This window comes from Telmatherina bonti, assembly GCF_933228915.1.
Source record: "Telmatherina bonti genome assembly, chromosome: 20".
Classification (NCBI taxonomy): Eukaryota; Metazoa; Chordata; class Actinopteri; order Atheriniformes; family Telmatherinidae; genus Telmatherina; species Telmatherina bonti.
Window position 1 is genome coordinate 1,992,612 of NC_136618.1, and position 20,233 is coordinate 2,012,844.

The window sequence follows — 20,233 nt, forward strand, 5'->3', positions numbered from 1 at the left end:
ACTTAGCTTTAGCTGCAGGCTGTGCAGGTAAAGTGTGGACTAATAAAATGATGTCTTTCCTGAAAAGTTGTCCAACTAAAACAAAATGTGAATTCAAATTAAAAAGTCGACTGTGCAGAAACGACATTTCAATATTAAAATGTTTTGAAAAAGCTTAGAAGGGAACAAAGTTGCTCATGTTGAACAATAAACTGATTACACAGACAATCTTAAATGGTTTAAATGATTCATGCAGTTTAACTGCTGACTAGAATTTTAGTTGTTTCTACAAACAATTAAAACTATCTTTAATTTCTGGACAGCAGTTCAACCTTTCACACCTTTTTGCAGTACTGTTGATTACACACAGGTGGCAAAGGCATTCCCATCCCGATGGCTCTCCTGCTCAGGGCATGAGCAGGAGCTGTGGTGGTGAAATGAATTTTATTTAGAAGGTCGTGGGCTCAAACCCAGGAACTGGATCTTGATGAATCTTATCAGATGGCTGCACGTCTTCTCCTCATGCTTATGCTGACAGAAACTGACTAATAAATCTTGTGTGCTACTTGACCCATTTAAATCTTGAGCTCTTTTACTGATCTGGTTAAAGAAATGGGCTCTGGTTCAGATGTTCATGGGTTCAAATCCTAATGTGTTACCAGAATAAATGAAGTTGCATAGTTCTGCTGCTTCTCCAAATGGTTACTCAATTGCATTTCAATCGTTCAGCATAAAAGGGCATTCACATTTTCTCTTCTGCAAGAAGAGCATTTTTCTAGTTATTATTTATGTTTTATTATAGAGCAGCAGAGACTCCTAACCTGATCCAGATCAGCGAGTTGTAGAACTCCGGGTCGATGGACTCCAGGTCTTTCAGGATCAGCTTCTTGTTCAGCATGCGTTTGTAGAACGGCAAAGAGAAACCCGTGTCAATGAACTTCCCGTGGAAAAGCGCCTGCAGGACGGAAAACACGGAATAAATCCTGTCGGATCAACAGGAAAATACGGAATAAATTCCTGTCGGATCAACAGGAAAACACGGAATAAACCATGTCGGATCAACAGGAAAATACGGAATAAATTCCTGTCGGATCAACAGGAAAACACGGAATAAATCCTGTCGGATCAACAGGAAAACATGGAATAAACCATGTCGGATCAACAGGAAAATACGGAATAAACCATGTCGGATCAACAGGAAAATACGGAATAAATTCCTGTCGGATCAACAGGAAAACACGGAATAAACCATGTCGGATCAACAGGAAAACATGGAATAAACCATGTCGGATCAACAGGAAAACACGGAATAAATCCTGTCGGATCAACAGGAAAACACGGAATAAACCATGTCGGATCAACAGGAAAACACGGAATAAATCCTGTCGGATCAACAGGAAAACACGGAATAAATCCTGTCGGTTCAACAGGAAAACATGGAATAAACCATGTCGGATCAACAGGAAAACACGGAATAAATCCTGTCGGATCAACAGGAAAACACGGAATAAATCCTGTCGGATCAACAGGAAAACACGGAATAAATCCTGTCGGATCAACAGGAAAACACGGAATAAACCATGTCGGATCAACAGGAAAACACGGAATAAATCCTGTCGGATCAACAGGAAAATACGGAATAAATTCCTGTCGGATCAACAGGAAAATACGGAATAAATCCTGTCGGATCAACAGGAAAACACGGAATAAATCCTGTCGGATCAACAGGAAAACACGGAATAAATCCTGTCGGATCAACAGGAAAATACGGAATAAATCCTGTCGGATCAACAGGAAAACACGGAATAAATTCTGTCGGATCAACAGGAAAACACGGAATAAATCCTGTCGGATCAACAGGAAAACACGGAATAAACCGTGTCGGATCAACAGGAAAACACGGAATAAACCATGTCGGATCAACAGGAAAACACGGAATAAACCATGTCGGATCAACAGGAAAACACGGAATAAATCCTGTCGGATCAACAGGAAAATACGGAATAAATTCCTGTCGGATCAACAGGAAAATACGGAATAAATCCTGTCGGATCAACAGGAAAACACGGAATAAATCCTGTCGGATCAACAGGAAAACACGGAATAAATCCTGTCGGATCAACAGGAAAACACGGAATAAATCCTGTCGGATCAACAGGAAAACACGGAATAAACCATGTCGGATCAACAGGAAAACACGGAATAAACCATGTCGGATCAACAGGAAAACACGCAATAAATCCTGTCGGATCAACAGGAAAATACGGAATAAATCCTGTCGGATCAACAGGAAAACACGGAATAAATCCTGTCGGATCAACAGGAAAACACGGAATAAATCCTGTCGGATCAACAGGAAAACACGGAATAAATCCTGTCGGATCAACAGGAAAACACGGAATAAATCCTGTCGGATCAACAGGAAAACACGGAATAAATCCTGTCGGATCAACAGGAAAACACGGAATAAATCCTGTCGGATCAACAGGAAAACACGGAATAAATCCTGTCGGATCAACAGGAAAACACGGAATAAATCCTGTCGGATCAACAGGAAAATACGGAATAAATCCTGTCGGATCAACAGGAAAACACGGAATAAATCCTGTCGGATCAACAGGAAAACACGGAATAAATTCTGTCGGATCAACAGGAAAACACGGAATAAATCCTGTCGGATCAACAGGAAAACACGGAATAAACCGTGTCGGATCAACAGGAAAACACGGAATAAATCCTGTCGGATCAACAGGAAAACACGGAATAAATCCTGTCGGATCAACAGGAAAACACGGAATAAATCCTGTCGGATCAACAGGAAAACACGGAATAAATCCTGTCGGATCAACAGGAAAACACGGAATAAACCATGTCGGATCAACAGGAAAACACGGAATAAATCCTGTCGGATCAACAGGAAAACACGGAATAAATCCTGTCGGATCAACAGGAAAACACGGAATAAATCCTGTCGGATCAACAGGAAAACACGGAATAATCCTGTCGAATCAACAGGAAAACACAGAAACTTCCAGACGTGTCCAGACTCCATGAACCAGCATCCAGAGACAAATGATGGACGTATATGCGTGACGAGTAGGGCTTGGCGATACGACCGACATCTCATATCCCGACACAGCACATTTTATCTCCCCATAACCATTTAAACTGTGTAACGTTGTGTCAGTCATCAGTTATGTATCAGGTGTTCCTAGGCAACAGCAGCAGGGATCTCCTTCCATCTGGGGGAACTATGGCCGTATGACGTTCCACAGGTAAATACCTGCTGCAGCGTCTGGAGTTTATTCTGAGCTTTCTCCTCCACCTGACGCTGCTTTTATTGACTCTATTCTTTATTCTGGATTCTTTATCCTGATTCCTGCAGGTGATAAAATGAGTTAGTTGTGTCGGAGTCCGTTGTTGGGACTGTAAGCTAGTCTGTTGTCGGTTCCACCTCGCTCTTTTTATATCCAAACCGCAGAAATCTCATCTTTTAGGAACAAGGCCATCAGTTTGGGTTGGCTGCTCATCTTTTAGTGAATTATCCTCTGAAACGCGTCTGCTGCCGTCTTCATGTTCATGTATTGCAGCGTGCCGTAAAGTGTCTTGATGTAAAAATATTGCAGTAAAGCGGCTGATGGTGGCGTAAACGATGGAGCCTCGAATGTAACGATTTCTGTCGTCCAGACGACATATATCGTCATATCCCCCAGCTCTACTGAGGAAACAACGCAGTGACCCGGAAAGCCACTGGGTCAGAACCAGTCCCTGGTACTGACCACCTGACACCGCTAAGCACTCTAGACTTTGAAATGTGTGTGCATGTGTGTGTGCACGTGCCATTGCGATGAAGCGTCCTATGAAGCAGAAGTAGGACAGGTGGTCCGGGTTGATGGCGGAGGCCGGGTTGATCTGCAGACAGTAGTTGCTCTTGCCGGCGTACTCGAACAGACAGTACATGGGGTTCAGGACCTCGTGGGACAACAGGAAGAACCACTCCCTACAGGGGGCGGGGCCACGGACAGGTAGGACGACATGACGGAAGGAAAACGTCATCCAGGTCATGTTTCACGTCTTTCCAGTCCCATGTGGTTTTCTTACCGTGCTAAACCGCCGTAGTCCAGACCCTCCTCCCCTCTGAAGATGACGTACAGCCTCCTCCTCAGGTCGTACGGCTTCAGGGCCATGATCTGAAAGACCAAACGTCTCCAGTGAGACATGTCCACCTGTCAGGTGTAAGCTGCAGGAACACGTACTTGCTGAAAGGAGTCCTCAAACAGCGTCTGTCTGGATACGGTGATCTTCACGTGGCTGGGCAAGGCGTTGGACTGGAGACACGGGAAGACGGTATCAGCAAGTCGTCATGACAACAGCAGCTGGACGGGCACGCCCGACACCTACCTGGCACAGGTAGCGGAAGTGGGCGAGTTTCCACCGGAAACTGCGCTCGTACGCAATCTGTGGTCCCTTGGTGCTGAGATAAGAAGACATGTCTTTACTGACATCATGTCCCCACCATGTCTCCACCATGTACCCACCATGTCCCCATCATGTCTCCATCAGGTCCCCACTATGTCTCCACCATGTCCCCACCAAGTCTCCATCATGTCTCCATCAGGTCCCCACTATGTCTCCACCATGTCCCCACCAAGTCTCCATCATGTCTCCATCAGGTCCCCACTATGTCTCCGCCATGTCCCCACCAAGTCTCCATCATGTCTCCATCAGGTCCCCACTATGTCTCCACCATGTCCCCACCAAGTCTCCATCATGTCTCCATCAGGTCCCCACCATGTCTCCACCATGTCCCCACCAAGTCTCCATCATGTCTCCATCAGGTCCCCACTATGTCTCCACCATGTCCCTAACCAAGTCTCCATCATGTCTCCGCCATGTCCCCATCATGTCTCCACCAGGTCCCCACCATGTCCCCATCATGTCTCCACCATGTCCCCACCAAGTCTCCATCATGTCTCCACTATGTCTCCACCATGTCCCTAACCAAGTCTCCATCATGTCTCCGCCATGTCCCCACCATGTCCCCATCATGTCTCCACCATGTCCCCACCAAGTCTCCATCATGTCTCCACTATGTCTCCACCATGTCCCCACCAAGTCTCCATCATGTCTCCGCCAGGTCCCCACCATGTCTCCGCCATGTCCCCATCAAGTTCCCCACTATGTCCCCACCAAGTCTCCATCATGTCCCCACCATGTCTCCGCCATGTCCCCACCATGTCCCCATCATGTCCCCAGCATGTCTCCACCATGTCTCCACCATGTCTCCACCATGTCCCCATCATGACCCCCCCCCCCCCCCCCCCAGTCCCCAGCATGTCTCTGCCATGTCCCCATCATGTCCCCGCCATGTCTCCAACATGTCCCCGCCATGTCTCCATCAGGTCCCCATCAATTCTCCATCATGTCCCCACTATGTCTCCACCATGTCCCCACCAAGTCTCCATCATGTCTCCATCAGGTCCCCACCATGTCTCCACCATGTCCCCACCAAGTCTCCATCATGTCTCCATCAGGTCCCCACTATGTCTCCACCATGTCCCTAACCAAGTCTCCATCATGTCTCCGCCATGTCCCCACCATGTCCCCATCATGTCTCCACCAGGTCCCCACCATGTCCCCATCATGTCTCCACCATGTCCCCACCAAGTCTCCATCATGTCTCCACTATGTCTCCACCATGTCCCCACCAAGTCTCCATCATGTCTCCGCCAGGTCCCCACCATGTCTCCGCCATGTCCCCATCAAGTTCCCCACTATGTCCCCACCAAGTCTCCATCATGTCCCCACCATGTCTCCGCCATGTCCCCACTATGTCCCCAGAATGTCTCCATCATGTCTCCACCATGTCTCCACCATGTCCCCATCATGACCCCCCCCCCCCCCCCCCCCCCCCAAGTCCCCAGCATGTCTCTGCCATGTCCCCATCATGTCCCCGCCATGTCTCCAACATGTCCCCGCCATGTCTCCATCAGGTCCCCATCAATTCTCCATCATGTCCCCACTATGTCCCAGCCATGTCCCCATCATGTCACCAACTATGTCCCCATCATGTCTCCATCAGGTCCCCACTATGTCCCCATCAATTCTCCATCATGTCCCCACTATGTCCCCATCATGTCCGCACTATGTCCCCATCATGTCTCCATCAGGTCCCCACTATGTCCCCATCATGTCCGCACTATGTCCCCATCATGTCTCCATCAGGTCCCCACTATGTCCCCATCAGGTCCCCACTATGTCCTCGCCATGTCCCCACTATGTCCTCGCCATGTCCCCATCATGTCCCCACTATGTCCCATCAGGTCCCCACTATGTCCCATCAGGTCCCCACTATGTCCCATCAGGTCCCCACTATGTCCCCATCAGGTCCCCCGCCATGTCCCCACCATGTCTCCATCATGTCCCCACCATGTCTCTACCATGTCCCCATCGTGTCCCTACCATGTCCCCACTATGTCCCCGCCATGTCTCCATCATGTCCCCACCATGTCTCCATCATGTCCCCGCCACGTCTCCACCATGTCCCTGCCATGTCTCCATCATGTCCCCGCCATGTCTCCACCATGTCTCCATCATGTCCCCACCATGTCTCCATCATGTCCCCGCCATGTCTCCACCATGTCTCCATCATGTCCCCACCATGTCTCCATCAGGTCCCCCACCATGTGTCCGCCATGTCCCCATCATGTCTCCATCAGGTCCCCGCCATGTCTCCATCAGGTCCCCACTATGTCCCCATCAGGTCCCCACTATGTCCTCGCCATGTCCCTATCATGTCCCCATCATGTCCCCACCATGTCCCCGCCATGTCTCCATCAGGTCCCCACTATGTCCTCGCCATGTCCCATCATGTCTCCGCCCTGTCCCCATCATGTTCCCCACTATGTCTTCATTATGTCTCCGCCATGTCCCCACTATGTCCCCATCATGTCTCCGCCGTGTCCTCACTGTCTCCATCATGTCTCCACTATGTCTCCACCATGTCCCCACTATGTCCCCATCATGTCACCATCATGTCCCCATCATGTTCCCCACTATGTCCCCACCATGTCCCGATCATGTTCCCCACTATGTCCCCACCATGTCCCCATCATGTCTCCATCATGTCCCCATCATGTCCCCATCATGTTCCCCACTATGTCCCCACCATGTCTCCATCATGTCCCCAGCATGTCTCCACCATGTCCCCATCATGACCCCAACATGTCTCCAACATGTCCCCGCCATGTCTCCATCAGGTCCCCATCATGTCTCCATCAGGTCCCCACTATGTCCCCATCAGGTCCCCACTATGTCCCCATCAGGTCCCCACTATGTCCTCGCCATGTCCCTGCTATGTCCCCACTATGTCTCCATCATGTCCCCACTATGTCCCATCAGGTCCCCACTATGTCCCCATCATGTCCCTACAATGTCCCCACTATGTCCCCATAATGTCTCCGCCATGTCCCCACTTAGTCTCCATCATGTCTCCGCCATGTCCCCACTATGTCCCCATCATGTCCCCACCATGTCTCCATTATGTCCCCACCATGTCCCCATCATGTCTCCGCCGTGTCCTCACTATGTCTCCATCATGTCTCCACTATGTCCCCATCATGTCTCCGCCATGTCTCCATCATGTCCCCACCATGTCCCCGCCATGTCCCCACTATGTCCCCAGCATCGCTCCATCATGTCCCCAGCATGTCTCTGCCATGTCCCCATCATGTCCCCACCATATCCCCACCATGTCTCCATCATGTCCCCACCATGTCTCCATCATGTCCCCACCATGTCTCCACCATGTCCCCACCATGTCTCCATCATGTCCCCATAATGTCTCCATGTCCCCACCATGTCCCCACCATGTATCCATCATGTCCCCACCATGTATCCATCATGTCCCCACCATGTCTCCATGTCCCCACCATGTCCCCACCATGTATCCATCATGTCCCCACCATGTCTCCATGTCCCCACCATGTCCCCACCATGTATCCATCATGTCTCCATGTCCCCACCATGTCCCCACCATGTCTCCATGTCCCCACCATGTCCCCACCATGTATCCATCATGTCCCCACCATGTCTCCATGTCCCCACCATGTCCCAACCATGTCCCCACCATGGATTCTTACACAGATGACTTCCCAGTCCGAGGGTCGCTGAAGGTGGTGGTTCTGGTGTTGTGGTCCACAAAGTACCGAACACCTTCCCTGGTGTAACGGATCTCCCAGCCTTCAGGTAAAGGATCCTCATTCTGCAGCCTACACACACACACACACACACACACACACACACACACACACACACACACACACACACACACACACACACACACACACAGGTTCAGATTGTGAAAACTTAAATGATAAATAAACATTAAAATGGATAAAGGAGATAAAAACTAAACTCGATTCTTTAAACCTTTGCGGAGACTAAAGATTCCACCTGGAACTGAAACATAGAACCACAACATCTCTGATGGACTCCAGAACCCACATCAGGACTGAGAATCAACAGATAAAACCGGCTGCAGATCAAAGATTAACACCCAACGTTGATAAAAACATGACGCGCTTTAGACCAAACTTTTGGTCTTGACAAGCTGATGAATAATATAGAACGGATAACTGTGTCCAGTTTCAAAACCAGTTCTACAATACGTGCACAATGAACTCACCTAGACTTGGACCAGTTCACTACAAAGCACAGAAGTTCTGAAACCCCAGAACCAGAACCGGGTCCCTCATTATCCCTCTGCTTCTTTATTTCTGGTGGTTTCCATCTGAGCATGCTCCATGTCGTCTAGTGGATCCTTGCTGTTGGTATTAGTCACTGCTGCCTGCTGGTTAGCGTGCCTGTCCACAGAGCGCTGTTTCGGGATCATTCTGGAAACAAGCTCGGTTTCTCATTATGAGTACCAGGCCAAAGCAAGCGAAGCGAAAGTGTTCTGTTCGCCCCTGTCCTCAGGGGTGCGGCTTTTCGCTTCACGAAAAGACCAGCATGAAGCGTGCCCCGTCTGTCTCAGGATCGTCCGCGCCAGCAGAGCCTTGATGGAACCTGAAGCCTGCAAGTTCTGTCGCCAGCTTCAGCGCTCAACCCTGGAAAGATGGGTCAAGTTTCTAGAACGAGTGCTGGGAAAGACCGCTGCCGCAGCCGCAGCCGCTGACCCCCTGCTCTCCAAGTCCATGGACCCGGCCTCGTCCGGTTCCGAGGAGGACGGGCTGTTGGTCGATGTCCCCGTATCTAACTGGGCAGACCACATGGAGTCTGTTACAGGGCTGGCTGAAACCGAACAGGCACACCTGGAGGGCGCCATGGATACTCAGTACCAGATGGATGCTCAGGAGGTGGACGAGGACGTCCTGGACATTGGTCTGGAGGTTCATGGTCTGTCGGACCAATGTCCATGACGAGTTTGCATCAGACCTGTCCGCTGCTGCCGCTACTGCGCCAGCATCCCAGGATTTATCTTTCCTCTCTCTGTGCCGTCGGGCGGCGGGGAAACGTGAGGTAGACTGGCCCTCCCCTCCTCCGGCACAGAAGACCTCTCGCTTTGCCGGATTTTATCTCCCGCCTGAACCGACTCCGGTGAAAAACCGCTTGCCGATGTACCCGGACTTTGTTTCTGAGCTTACATCATCATGGAGTAAGCCTCTGTCTAACCGCGTCACAGTACCCGGGTATGGACAGTTTTCGGATTTGGAGGGTGCCGAGAATGAGGGGCTGGTTAACCCACCGCCCATGGAGCCCTCTTTAGCAGCTTATTTGACCCCATACCACAATTTCGGTGTGAATGGCCCGACTACTCTCCCATCCAAGCGCTGTAGATTCTCCGCTTCGCAGCTGGATAAAGTCTACCGGTCGCAGGGAGCTACAGCGCGTGCACTTAGCACCGTAACAATGCTCCAGACCTATCAGGCCATGTGTCTGGCGGAGCTTGATTGCCCCCCACAGACGAGACCTGCCCCCCACAGACGAGACCTGCCCCCCACAGACGAGACCTGCCCCGCACAGACGAGACCTGCCCCGCACAGACGAGACCTGCCCCCCACAGACGAGACCTGCCCCCCACAGACGAGACCTGCCCCGCACAGACGAGACCTGCCCCCCACAGACGAGACCTGCCCCCCACAGACGAGACCTGCCCCCCACAGACGAGACCTGCCCCGCACAGACGAGACCTGCCCCCCACAGACGAGACCTGCCCCCCACAGACGAGACCTGCCCCGCACAGACGAGACCTGCCCCCCACAGACGAGACCTGCCCCCCACAGACGAGACCTGCCCCGCACAGACGAGACCTGCCCCGCACAGACGAGACCTGCCCCGCACAGACGAGACCTGCCCCCCACAGACGAGACCTGCCCCCCACAGACGAGACCTGCCCCGCACAGACGAGACCTGCCCCCCACAGACGAGACCTGCCCCCCACAGACGAGACCTGCCCCGCACAGACGAGACCTGCCCCCCACAGACGAGACCTGCCCCCCACAGACGAGACCTGCCCCGCACAGACGAGACCTGCCCCCCACAGACGAGACCTGCCCCCCACAGACGAGACCTGCCCCGCACAGACGAGACCTGCCCCGCACAGACGAGACCTGCCCCGCACAGACGAGACCTGCCCCCCACAGACGAGACCTGCCCCCCACAGACGAGACCTGCCCCGCACAGACGAGACCTGCCCCCCACAGACGAGACCTGCCCCCACAGACGAGACCTGCCCCCCACAGACGAGACCTGCCCCCACAGACGAGACCTGCCCCCCACAGACGAGACCTGCCCCCCACAGACGAGACCTGCCCCCCACAGACGAGACCTGCCCCCCACAGACGAGACCTGCCCCGCACAGACGAGACCTGCCCCGCACAGACGAGACCTGCCCCCCACAGACGAGACCTGCCCCGCACAGAGGAGACCACAGTGGAGATTGGCCCCTGCCTGGTACACCCTGACCCGGCGGTCCTGCAGCTCACCCTTGGGTCCTGGGGTCTTCCCACTGGGTGGTCTTGGTGTTGTGGTTGACGAAGTAGACCCGGTCGTTGGAGTCCACGCGTCTCTCTGCAGACCAGAAAGGACAAGTGAAAGATGGCTGACTGGCATCCGGCTGCGGGACGCGGAAGCGGTTAACTCACCCCACCCAGGAGGAAGCGGTCCCAGAGGGTCGTTCTCGGCCGACATCATGGAGGCCTGGAACAGAGACAACGAGTTAGAAGGTGGTGAGTGGGAGAGCGAGGCCATGTGTACAGCAGGGTCTTACAGAGTAGAGGTATCGCTGGTTGAACTGGTGCATGGCGCCCTGCAGCTGGCTGCGCTGGCTCTGCCACTGCTCGAAGTTACGCACAGACTCCATGGTGGGCCGCTGCCACGTGGTGGTCCGGGTGTTGTGGTCCACATAGTAGATCCTCCCTCGGTCGTCCACCCGCCGCTCCCACCTGGCGGGACAGAGGACACGCGTCTTACGGGGAATCAGACCAAGTCATGAACTGAGCCGTTGCCATGGCGACGTAAAGGCTAAAGGAAAACAAGCTGTGACTGGTTTCGTCACCTGGGCCCGGTAAAACCCGGATCTACACATCACCTGTCCTAGGAGGACGTCTGCAGGGACAAACCTGGACTGTCCTCATGACGTTGTCATGATTGCAACGATGTCGTCAATAAAACGTTTTCTGTTTTAAGTCAGAAACAAACTAAAAGGAGGACAAACGGAAAAGTGGTCCTGGAATGGCCCTGGAATGGCAGAGACAAGGAATGGACCGGAACGTCTGTCCTGCTTCCTGCAGGACAGACGTTCCGGTCCTCATCGGTCCCACTTCAGGACTAATGGATTCCCATCTGCTCCCGTCAGAAAACAAGCAGACGCTGACGGAAGGTAAAGGACTCGGGACGTTAGCAGGACAAACACATGATCCAGATGTGTGGCGGTCCGGGTGACCATACTGACCCTGGTGGAAGTGGCTGCGGTCTCTCCCAGGTTGTAGTCCTGGTGTTGTGGTCTACGTAGTATGTTCTCCCGTGAGGGTCTTTCCTCTGCTCCCACCTGCAGGACAAAGCAGGAAACATGTCAGCAGAGTTCCAGAGGGGTGTGAAGGTGGCGACACGCTGCGTTTACCCTGGTGGAAGTGGATCCAAGGCTGCGGCGCAGGGAACCTGCTGTCTGGGTTTTACGCCGTCTGCAGCCCCGCTGCTGCCTGCAGCTCCTCCTGGAGCTGGGGGGGAGGACGGCTCTGCAGCCTCCCGCACGGACGCCGCTGGCCGGGCAGCAGCAAAGGAGGCTGGAGGAACCGGGTCAGAGCCCTGCAGGAAGCTGTCCGCTGTGCAGTCTTCATCATCACCTGCAGGGGGCGGCACAGAGCGGCCTGCTGTCGGACAGGAGACTCCGTTCACTGCAGGACAGTCACGACAAGACGGGGTCAGAAGACACGGAGGACAGAGACGCCGCCGTCCACCTAAAGACACGGAGGACAGAGACGCCGCCGTCCACCTAAAGACACGGAGGACAGAGACGCCGCCGTCCACCTAAAGACACGGAGGACAGAGACGCCGCTGCGAGACACGGAGGACAGAGACACCGCTGCGAGACACGGAGGACAGAGACACCGCTGCGAGACACGGAGGACAGAGACGCCGCTGCGAGACACGGAGGACAGAGACGCCGCTGCGAGACACGGAGGACAGAGACGCCGCCGTCCACCTAAAGACACGGAGGACAGAGACGCCGCTGCGAGACACGGAGGACAGAGACGCCGCTGCGAGACACGGAGGACAGAGACACCGCTGCGAGACACGGAGGACAGAGACACCGCTGCGAGACACGGAGGACAGAGACGCCGCCGTCCACCTAAAGACACGGAGGACAGAGACGCCGCCGTCCACCTAAAGACACGGAGGACAGAGACGCCGCTGCGAGACACGGAGGACAGAGACGCCGCTGCGAGACACGGAGGACAGAGACGCCGCTGCGAGACACGGAGGACAGAGACGCCGCTGCGAGACACGGAGGACAGAGACGCCGCTGCGAGACACGGAGGACAGAGACGCCGCTGCGAGACACGGAGGACAGAGACGCCGCTGTGAGACACGAATAGAAAGAGAGCTTTCCAGAAGACTAACGGACCCATTCTGGTCTCAGTGTCGCTGTCTGACGGCAGGTGGAGCGGCGTGGAGTTGGACGACGTCTCTCCATTGGTGACGTGATGGAAAGCAGGACTGCAGGAGATGGAAGGCACAGCGCCGTCGGCGCCACTGGAGGCTGAACAGGAACCGGACCTCGGGTCTGAGTCGGTTCCATTCACTGTGCTGGAAGAGAAAACAGGATGAGGTTTTACAAGACCTGATTGGAGGGATGGTGTCTCTTCTCTCCGAGGTCGTCATCGTTCAGGAGAGTGAAGCTCCGTCAGTCTCGGTCAATTACATGTCACCAAGTTCTTCTGGACCGGATGGAGACCAGGACAAACCAAATCATGATGGGACGGGTCATTTTCCCAATAAAGTAGTCGGGTTAGTCTGAAGGACATGAAAATACTTTATCTCTAAACGGAAAGAGTAAACATGAGAAGAGAAAGGGACGTTTCTCCTGCTTTTCCAGGTTAACGAAACGAAGCAACAACTATACCCGTTATTTACATCGTCTTTCTACTGTTTTTATTCCCAAAGCAACATTACTGTCAGGCTTTAGCTAGCTTCAGAGTTAGCTCCCTTCTCTTAAGCTAGCAGCAGCTAGCTTCAAGGTTAGCTTCCTTCTCTTGAGCTAGCTTCAAGGTTAGCTCCCTTCTCTTCAGCTAGCAGCAGCTAGCTTCAGGGTTAGCTCCCTTCTCTTCAGCTAGCAGCAGCTAGCTTCAGGGTTAGCTCTCTTCTCTTCATCTAGCAGAAGCTAACTTCAAGGTTAGCTCTCTTCCCTTCAGCTAGCTGCAGATAGCTTCAAGGTTAGCTCTCTTCTCTTCATCTAGCAGAAGCTAACTTCAAGGTTAGCTCTCTTCTCTTCAGCTAGCTGCAGATAGCTTCAGGGTTAGCTCGCTTCAGCTAGCAGCAGCTAGCTTCAGGGTTAGCTCTCTTCAGCTAGCTTCAGGGTTAGCTCTCTTCAGTTAGCAGCAGCTAGATTCGGGGTTAGCTCTCTTCAGCTAGCAGCAGCTAGCTCCAGGCTACGCCAGGGTCTCCTATGAGTAGCCTAAGTTCTCGGCTGCCTTAAAGTCACCTTTATGTAGTCAGCTGTAGCAATGGCTATGACATTCATGGCACACAGGTGAAAGACGTAGGCCCTGCCTCCTTATCTCATGATAAAAGGTGTTTACCTGTTGGCGCCCCTTAAGGAAGATGAGTCCAAGTTTTCATGGATAGCGTCACCGTTCGGCTGGACTTCTGCAAGAGATTCCAGAAAGGAAAGATGTTTCAGTATGGAGCAGCAGCAGGACGATCATCGTCTCGCTACATGTTGTTGTTCAACAAACAACTAAAACAACATGGAGCTCACTGCTGTCGTTTGCTGTGCTGCCATTGGTCAGTGGTGCTGGCTCTTCCTGGTCGGTGGTGGTCAGACCATCAAGGTAAACAGTCAGCTCCCCCACAGGAACCAGAACTCCCTTATGCTCCGAGGTCAGCTTCAGGACCTCCTTCACGTTCTCCACTGCAAACACACGATGAAGGAGAGACTGAATCAGCTCCAGAAAGAAATGCTGACTGTTCTGATGAAGCTGCAGGTTAGTATTTACATCACCAGGATGTGTTTAACATGTTCTAACCATGGTCTTACATTTCCTGTCATGCTGCTCCAGAGCCTGAACCAGGTCCAGCGTGGCTTTTCCCAGCAGAGCGTCTGCCTTCAGGGTGTGGTGACTCCATACCTTAAAGTCTACCTGCGTGTGGGGGGTAACGTACCTGCAAAACCACCACCCATTAGATCATTACATCAAAGACACACAACGTGTTTACAGCCGTTCGTTTACGCCTTTACAGCCGTTCATTTACGCCTTTACAGCCGTTTGTTTACACCTTTACAGCCGTTCAGAAACGCCTTTACAGCCGTTCGCTACAGCGTTTACAGCCGTTCAGAAACGCCTTTACAGCCGTTCGCTACAGCGTTTACAGCCGTTCAGAAACGCCTTTACAGCCGTTCGCTACAGCGTTTACAGCCGTTCAGAAACGCCTTTACAGCCGTTCGCTACAGCGTTTACAGCCGTTCGCTACAGCGTTTACAGCCGTTCGCTACAGCGTTTACAGCCGTTCAGAAACGCCTTTACAGCCGTTCGCTACAGCGTTTACAGCCGTTCAGAAACGCCTTTACAGCCGTTCAGAAACGCCTTTACAGCCGTTCGCTACAGCGTTTACAGCCGTTCAGAAACGCCTTTACAGCCGTTCGCTACAGCGTTTACAGCCGTTCGCTACAGCGTTTACAGCCGTTCGCTACAGCGTTTACAGCCGTTCAGAAACGCCTTTACAGCCGTTCGCTACAGCGTTCACAGCCGTTCGCTACAGCGTTCACAGCCGTTCGCTACAGCGTTCACAGCCGTTCGCTACAGCGTTTACAGCCGTTCAGAAACGCCTTTACAGCCGTTCGCTACAGCGTTCACAGCCGTTCGCTACAGCGTTCACAGCCGTTCGCTACAGCGTTCACAGCCGTTCAGAAACGCCTTTACAGCCGTTCGCTACAGCGTTCACAGCCGTTCGCTACAGCGTTCACAGCCGTTCGCTACAGCGTTTACAGCCGTTCAGAAACGCCTTTACAGCCGTTCGCTACAGCGTTCACAGCCGTTCGCTACAGCGTTCACAGCCGTTCGCTACAGCGTTCACAGCCGTTCAGAAACGCCTTTACAGCCGTTCGCTACAGCGTTTACAGCCGTTCAGAAACGCCTTTACAGCCGTTCAGAAACGCCTTTACAGCCGTTCAGAAACGCCTTTACAGCCGTTCAAAAACGCCTTTACAGCCGTTCAAAAACGCGTTTACAGCCGTTTGCTACAGCGTTTACAGCCGTTCAGAAACGCGTTCACAGCCGTTCGCTACAGCGTTTACAGCCGTTCAGAAACGCGTTCACAGCCGTTTGCTACAGCGTTTACAGCCGTTCAGAAACGCCTTTACAGCCGTTCGCTACAGCGTTTACAGCCGTTCATTTACGCCTTTACAGCCGTTCGCTACAGCGTTTACAGCCGTTCAGAAACGCGTTCACAGCCGTTCGCTACAGCGTTTACAGCCGTTCAGAAACGCCTTTACAGCCGTTCGCTACAGCGTTTACAGCCGTTCGCTACAGCGTTTACAGCCGTTCGCTACAGCGTTTACAGCCGTTCATTTACGCCTTTACAGCCGTTCGTTTACGCCTTTACAGCCGTTCGTTTACGCCTTTACAGCCGTTCGTTTACGCCTTTACAGCCGTTCAGAAACGCCTTTACAGCCGTTCGCTACAGCGTTTACAGCCGTTCGCTACAGCGTTTACAGCCGTTCGCTACAGCGTTTACAGCCGTTCATTTACGCCTTTACAGCCGTTCGTTTACGCCTTTACAGCCGTTCGTTTACGCCTTTACAGCCGTTCGTTTACGCCTTTACAGCCGTTCGTTTACGCCTTTACAGCCGTTCAGAAACGCCTTTACAGCCGTTCGCTACAGCGTTTACAGCCGTTCAGAAACGCCTTTACAGCCGTTCAGAAACGCCTTTACAGCCGTTCGTTCACGCCTTTACAGCCGTTCGTTTACGCCTTTACAGCCGTTCGTTTACGCCTTTACAGCCGTTCGTTTACGCCTTTACAGCCGTTCGTTTACGCCTTTACAGCCGTTCAGAAACGCCTTTACAGCCGTTCGCTACAGCGTTTACAGCCGTTCGCTACAGCGTTTAAAGCCGTTCATTTACGCCTTTACAGCCGTTCGCTACAGCGTTTACAGCCGTTCAGAAACGCGTTCACAGCCGTTCGCTACAGCGTTTACAGCCGTTCGCTACAGCGTTTACAGCCGTTCGCTACAGCGTTTACAGCCGTTCGCTACAGCGTTTACAGCCGTTCGATTACGCCTTTACAGCCGTTCGTTTACGCCTTTACAGCCGTTCGTTTACGCCTTTACAGCCGTTCGTTTACGCCTTTACAGCCGTTCGTTTACGCCTTTACAGCCGTTCGTTTACGCCTTTACAGCCGTTCAGAAACGCCTTTACAGCCGTTCGTTTACGCCTTTACAGCCGTTCAGAAACGCCTTTACAGCCGTTCAGAAACGCCTTTACAGCCGTTCGCTACAGCGTTTACAGCCGTTCAGAAACGCCTTTACAGCCGTTCGTTTACGCCTTTACAGCCGTTCGCTACAGCGTTTACAGCCGTTCAGAAACGCGTTCACAGCCGTTCGCTACAGCGTTTACAGCCGTTCGCTACAGCGTTTAAAGCCGTTCATTTACGCCTTTACAGCCGTTCGCTACAGCGTTTACAGCCGTTCAGAAACGCGTTCACAGCCGTTCGCTACAGCGTTTACAGCCGTTCGCTACAGCGTTTACAGCCGTTCGTTTACGCCTTTACAGCTGTTCGTTTACGCCTTTACAGCTGTTCGTTTACGCCTTTACAGCCGTTCGTTTACGCCTTTACAGCCGTTCGTTTACGCCTTTACAGCCGTTCGCTACAGCCTTTACAGCCGTTCGTTTACGCCTTTACAGCCGTTCGCTACAGCGTTTACAGCCGTTCGTTTACGCCTTTACAGCCGTTCAGAAACGCCTTTACAGCCGTTCGTTTACGCCTTTACAGCCGTTCGTTTACGCCTTTACAGCCGTTCATTTACGCCTTTACAGCCGTTCATTTACGCCTTTACAGCCGTTCGCTACAGCTTTACAGCCGTTCAGAAACGCCTTTACAGCCGTTCGTTTACGCCTTTACAGCCGTTCGTTTACGCCTTTACAGCCGTTCGTTTACGCCTTTACAGCCGTTCGTTTACGCCTTTACAGCCGTTCGTTTACGCCTTTACAGCCGTTCGTTTACGCCTTTACAGCCGTTCGTTTACGCCTTTACAGCCGTTCGTTTACGCCTTTACAGCCGTTCGTTTACGCCTTTACAGCCGTTCAGAAACGCCTTTACAGCCGTTCGCTACAGCGTTTACAGCCGTTCAGAAACGCGTTCACAGCCGTTCGCTACAGCGTTTACAGCCGTTCATTTACGCCTTTACAGCCGTTCGCTACAGCGTTTACAGCCGTTCGCTACAGCGTTTACAGCCGTTCGTTACAGCGCTTACAGCCGTTCGTTACAGCGCTTACAGCCGTTCAGAAACGCGTTCACAGCCGTTCGCTACAGCGTTTACAGCCGTTCGCTACAGCGTTTACAGCCGTTCGCTACAGCGTTTACAGCCGTTCGTTTACGCCTTTACAGCCGTTCGTTTACGCCTTTACAGCCGTTCGTTTACGCCTTTACAGCCGTTCAGAAACGCCTTTACAGCCGTTCGCTACAGCGTTTACAGCCGTTCAGAAACGCGTTCACAGCCGTTCGCTACAGCGTTTACAGCCGTTCAGAAACGCGTTCACAGCCGTTCGCTACAGCGTTTACAGCCGTTCAGAAACGCCTTTACAGCCGTTCAGAAACGCCTTTACAGCCGTTCAAAAACGCGTTTACAGCCGTTCGCTACAGCGTTTACAGCCGTTCGTTACAGCGTTCACAGCCGTTCGTTACAGCGTTCACAGCCGTTCGCTACAGCGTTCACAGCCGTTCGCTACAGCGTTTACAGCCGTTCGTTACAGCGCTTACAGCCGTTCGTTACAGCGCTTACAGCCGTTCGTTACAGCGCTTACAGCCGCGTGAACACGTTTACAGCCGTTCGCTACAGCGTTTACAGCCGTTCGTGAACGCGTTTACAGCCGTTCGTTACAGCCGTTCGTGAACGCGTTTACAGCCGTTCGTGAACACGTTTACACCCGTTCGTGAACACGTTTACAGCAGTTCATCATGTGTCCAGAGACTTCTCATCCTGTGTTTTGGTTTCTATCAGTTTGTAGACTTTCCCACTAAGGTCCACTCTAGACTTAATCTGATGCTCTGGTCTCACCCCATCTCCAACTGTACGGCAGATGAACTAACCATGACTGATCATTTCCTTCTGTCATTTAATGTCCCACTTCAGCTCACTACTATCAAGACTACGTAGCGTTTCCTTCCGGAACATCAAGGACATTACTGTGGCAACACTTTCATGTTGTATTAATGGCATTCCCATCCCAAATTCTTCCTCTACTCCAGATGAACTGGTTGCTCACAATAACAACAACCTGAAAAATATTTTTAACCACCTTGCCCCAGTGAGGACTCTGGTAAACCCTCCCCCTGGTTTACCTCTGAACCTCAGTCCTTAAAAGCTAAAAGTTGTCTAAGAAAGAACACAAGATTTCCCTCTTTGCTGATGATATCTTGACATATATTAGTGACCCAGCCAGATCTTTACCCTCACTTATGAAAGTTTTTGAAGACTTTGGTAAATTTTCAGGTTATCAAATAAATCAATCAAAATCAGAAGCAATGATGTTAAAAGGCCAATGGCCTACAAATTTTAATAATCAGTTTAATTTTCGAATGTCCACTCAAGGATTCAGATATTTGGGCATTATTATCACTCCAAACATTTCACATTTATTCAAAGCTAATTATGGTAAATTAATGGATGAACTTAAAAAAGACTTTATAAGATGGGAAGTTTTACCTCTGTCACTTGTAGGGAGGATTGAAACAATTAGAATGAACGTATTGCCAAGGTTGCTTTTTCTGTTTCAGTCACTGCCTATAAAAATTCCAATGTCTACATTTAAGACACTTAATAAATGGATTTCAAAATTTATTTGGCAGAATAAACGTCCAAGAATTAAACTTAAAACTCTTATGTGTCCAAAGGAACTTGGTGGATTAAATGTTCCAAATTTAAAAAATTATTATTTTGCGGCTCAGCTTCGGTCAATAATAACATGGATCTGTCAAGAGGAGGATACAATATGGTATAGGATGGAACAAGCTGATTGTCAAGATATTTTTCTTGATACAATTCCATTTTTAAATCTTGATGTACTGCCAAAAAAGAAAATTGCAAATGAATGGGTCAGAACCACTCTCTCCATATGGTCTAATATCAGAAAGATACTAAATATCCCTAGCTCTATCTGTAGACTGATAAGAATTCATCATAACCTGGAGTTCCCTCCTTCTTCTGAGTTTAAAACTTGGGCTGAAAAAGGCCTCGTTTTGTTGGGCCAAATGGTTGAGAGTGGAAATTTGATGACTTTTCAACAGCTCCAACAAAAATACAACCTCCCAACCCA

The 20,233-nt window shown here is 51.6% G+C and overlaps 1 protein-coding gene across 1 annotated transcript in view; it reads right to left on the reverse strand.

Annotated features, from left to right (window-relative positions):
• The window catches only part of wwp1 (WW domain containing E3 ubiquitin protein ligase 1), a 38,895-nt gene that overhangs the window by 6,178 nt on the left and 12,484 nt on the right, over window positions 1-20,233 (reverse strand). The window contains exons 5-19 of the mRNA XM_079260218.1: window positions 14,738-14,862; window positions 14,459-14,611; window positions 14,280-14,346; window positions 13,106-13,287; window positions 12,101-12,374; window positions 11,933-12,028; window positions 11,249-11,423; window positions 11,124-11,178; window positions 10,965-11,049; window positions 8,121-8,249; window positions 4,381-4,453; window positions 4,236-4,307; window positions 4,081-4,169; window positions 3,820-3,979; window positions 801-934 (exon numbers count right to left, since the gene is read on the reverse strand). Coding sequence (XP_079116344.1) covers window positions 801-934; window positions 3,820-3,979; window positions 4,081-4,169; window positions 4,236-4,307; window positions 4,381-4,453; window positions 8,121-8,249; window positions 10,965-11,049; window positions 11,124-11,178; window positions 11,249-11,423; window positions 11,933-12,028; window positions 12,101-12,374; window positions 13,106-13,287; window positions 14,280-14,346; window positions 14,459-14,611; window positions 14,738-14,862 — 1,869 coding nt within the window. The remainder of the gene's footprint in view (window positions 1-800; window positions 935-3,819; window positions 3,980-4,080; window positions 4,170-4,235; window positions 4,308-4,380; window positions 4,454-8,120; window positions 8,250-10,964; window positions 11,050-11,123; window positions 11,179-11,248; window positions 11,424-11,932; window positions 12,029-12,100; window positions 12,375-13,105; window positions 13,288-14,279; window positions 14,347-14,458; window positions 14,612-14,737; window positions 14,863-20,233) is intronic.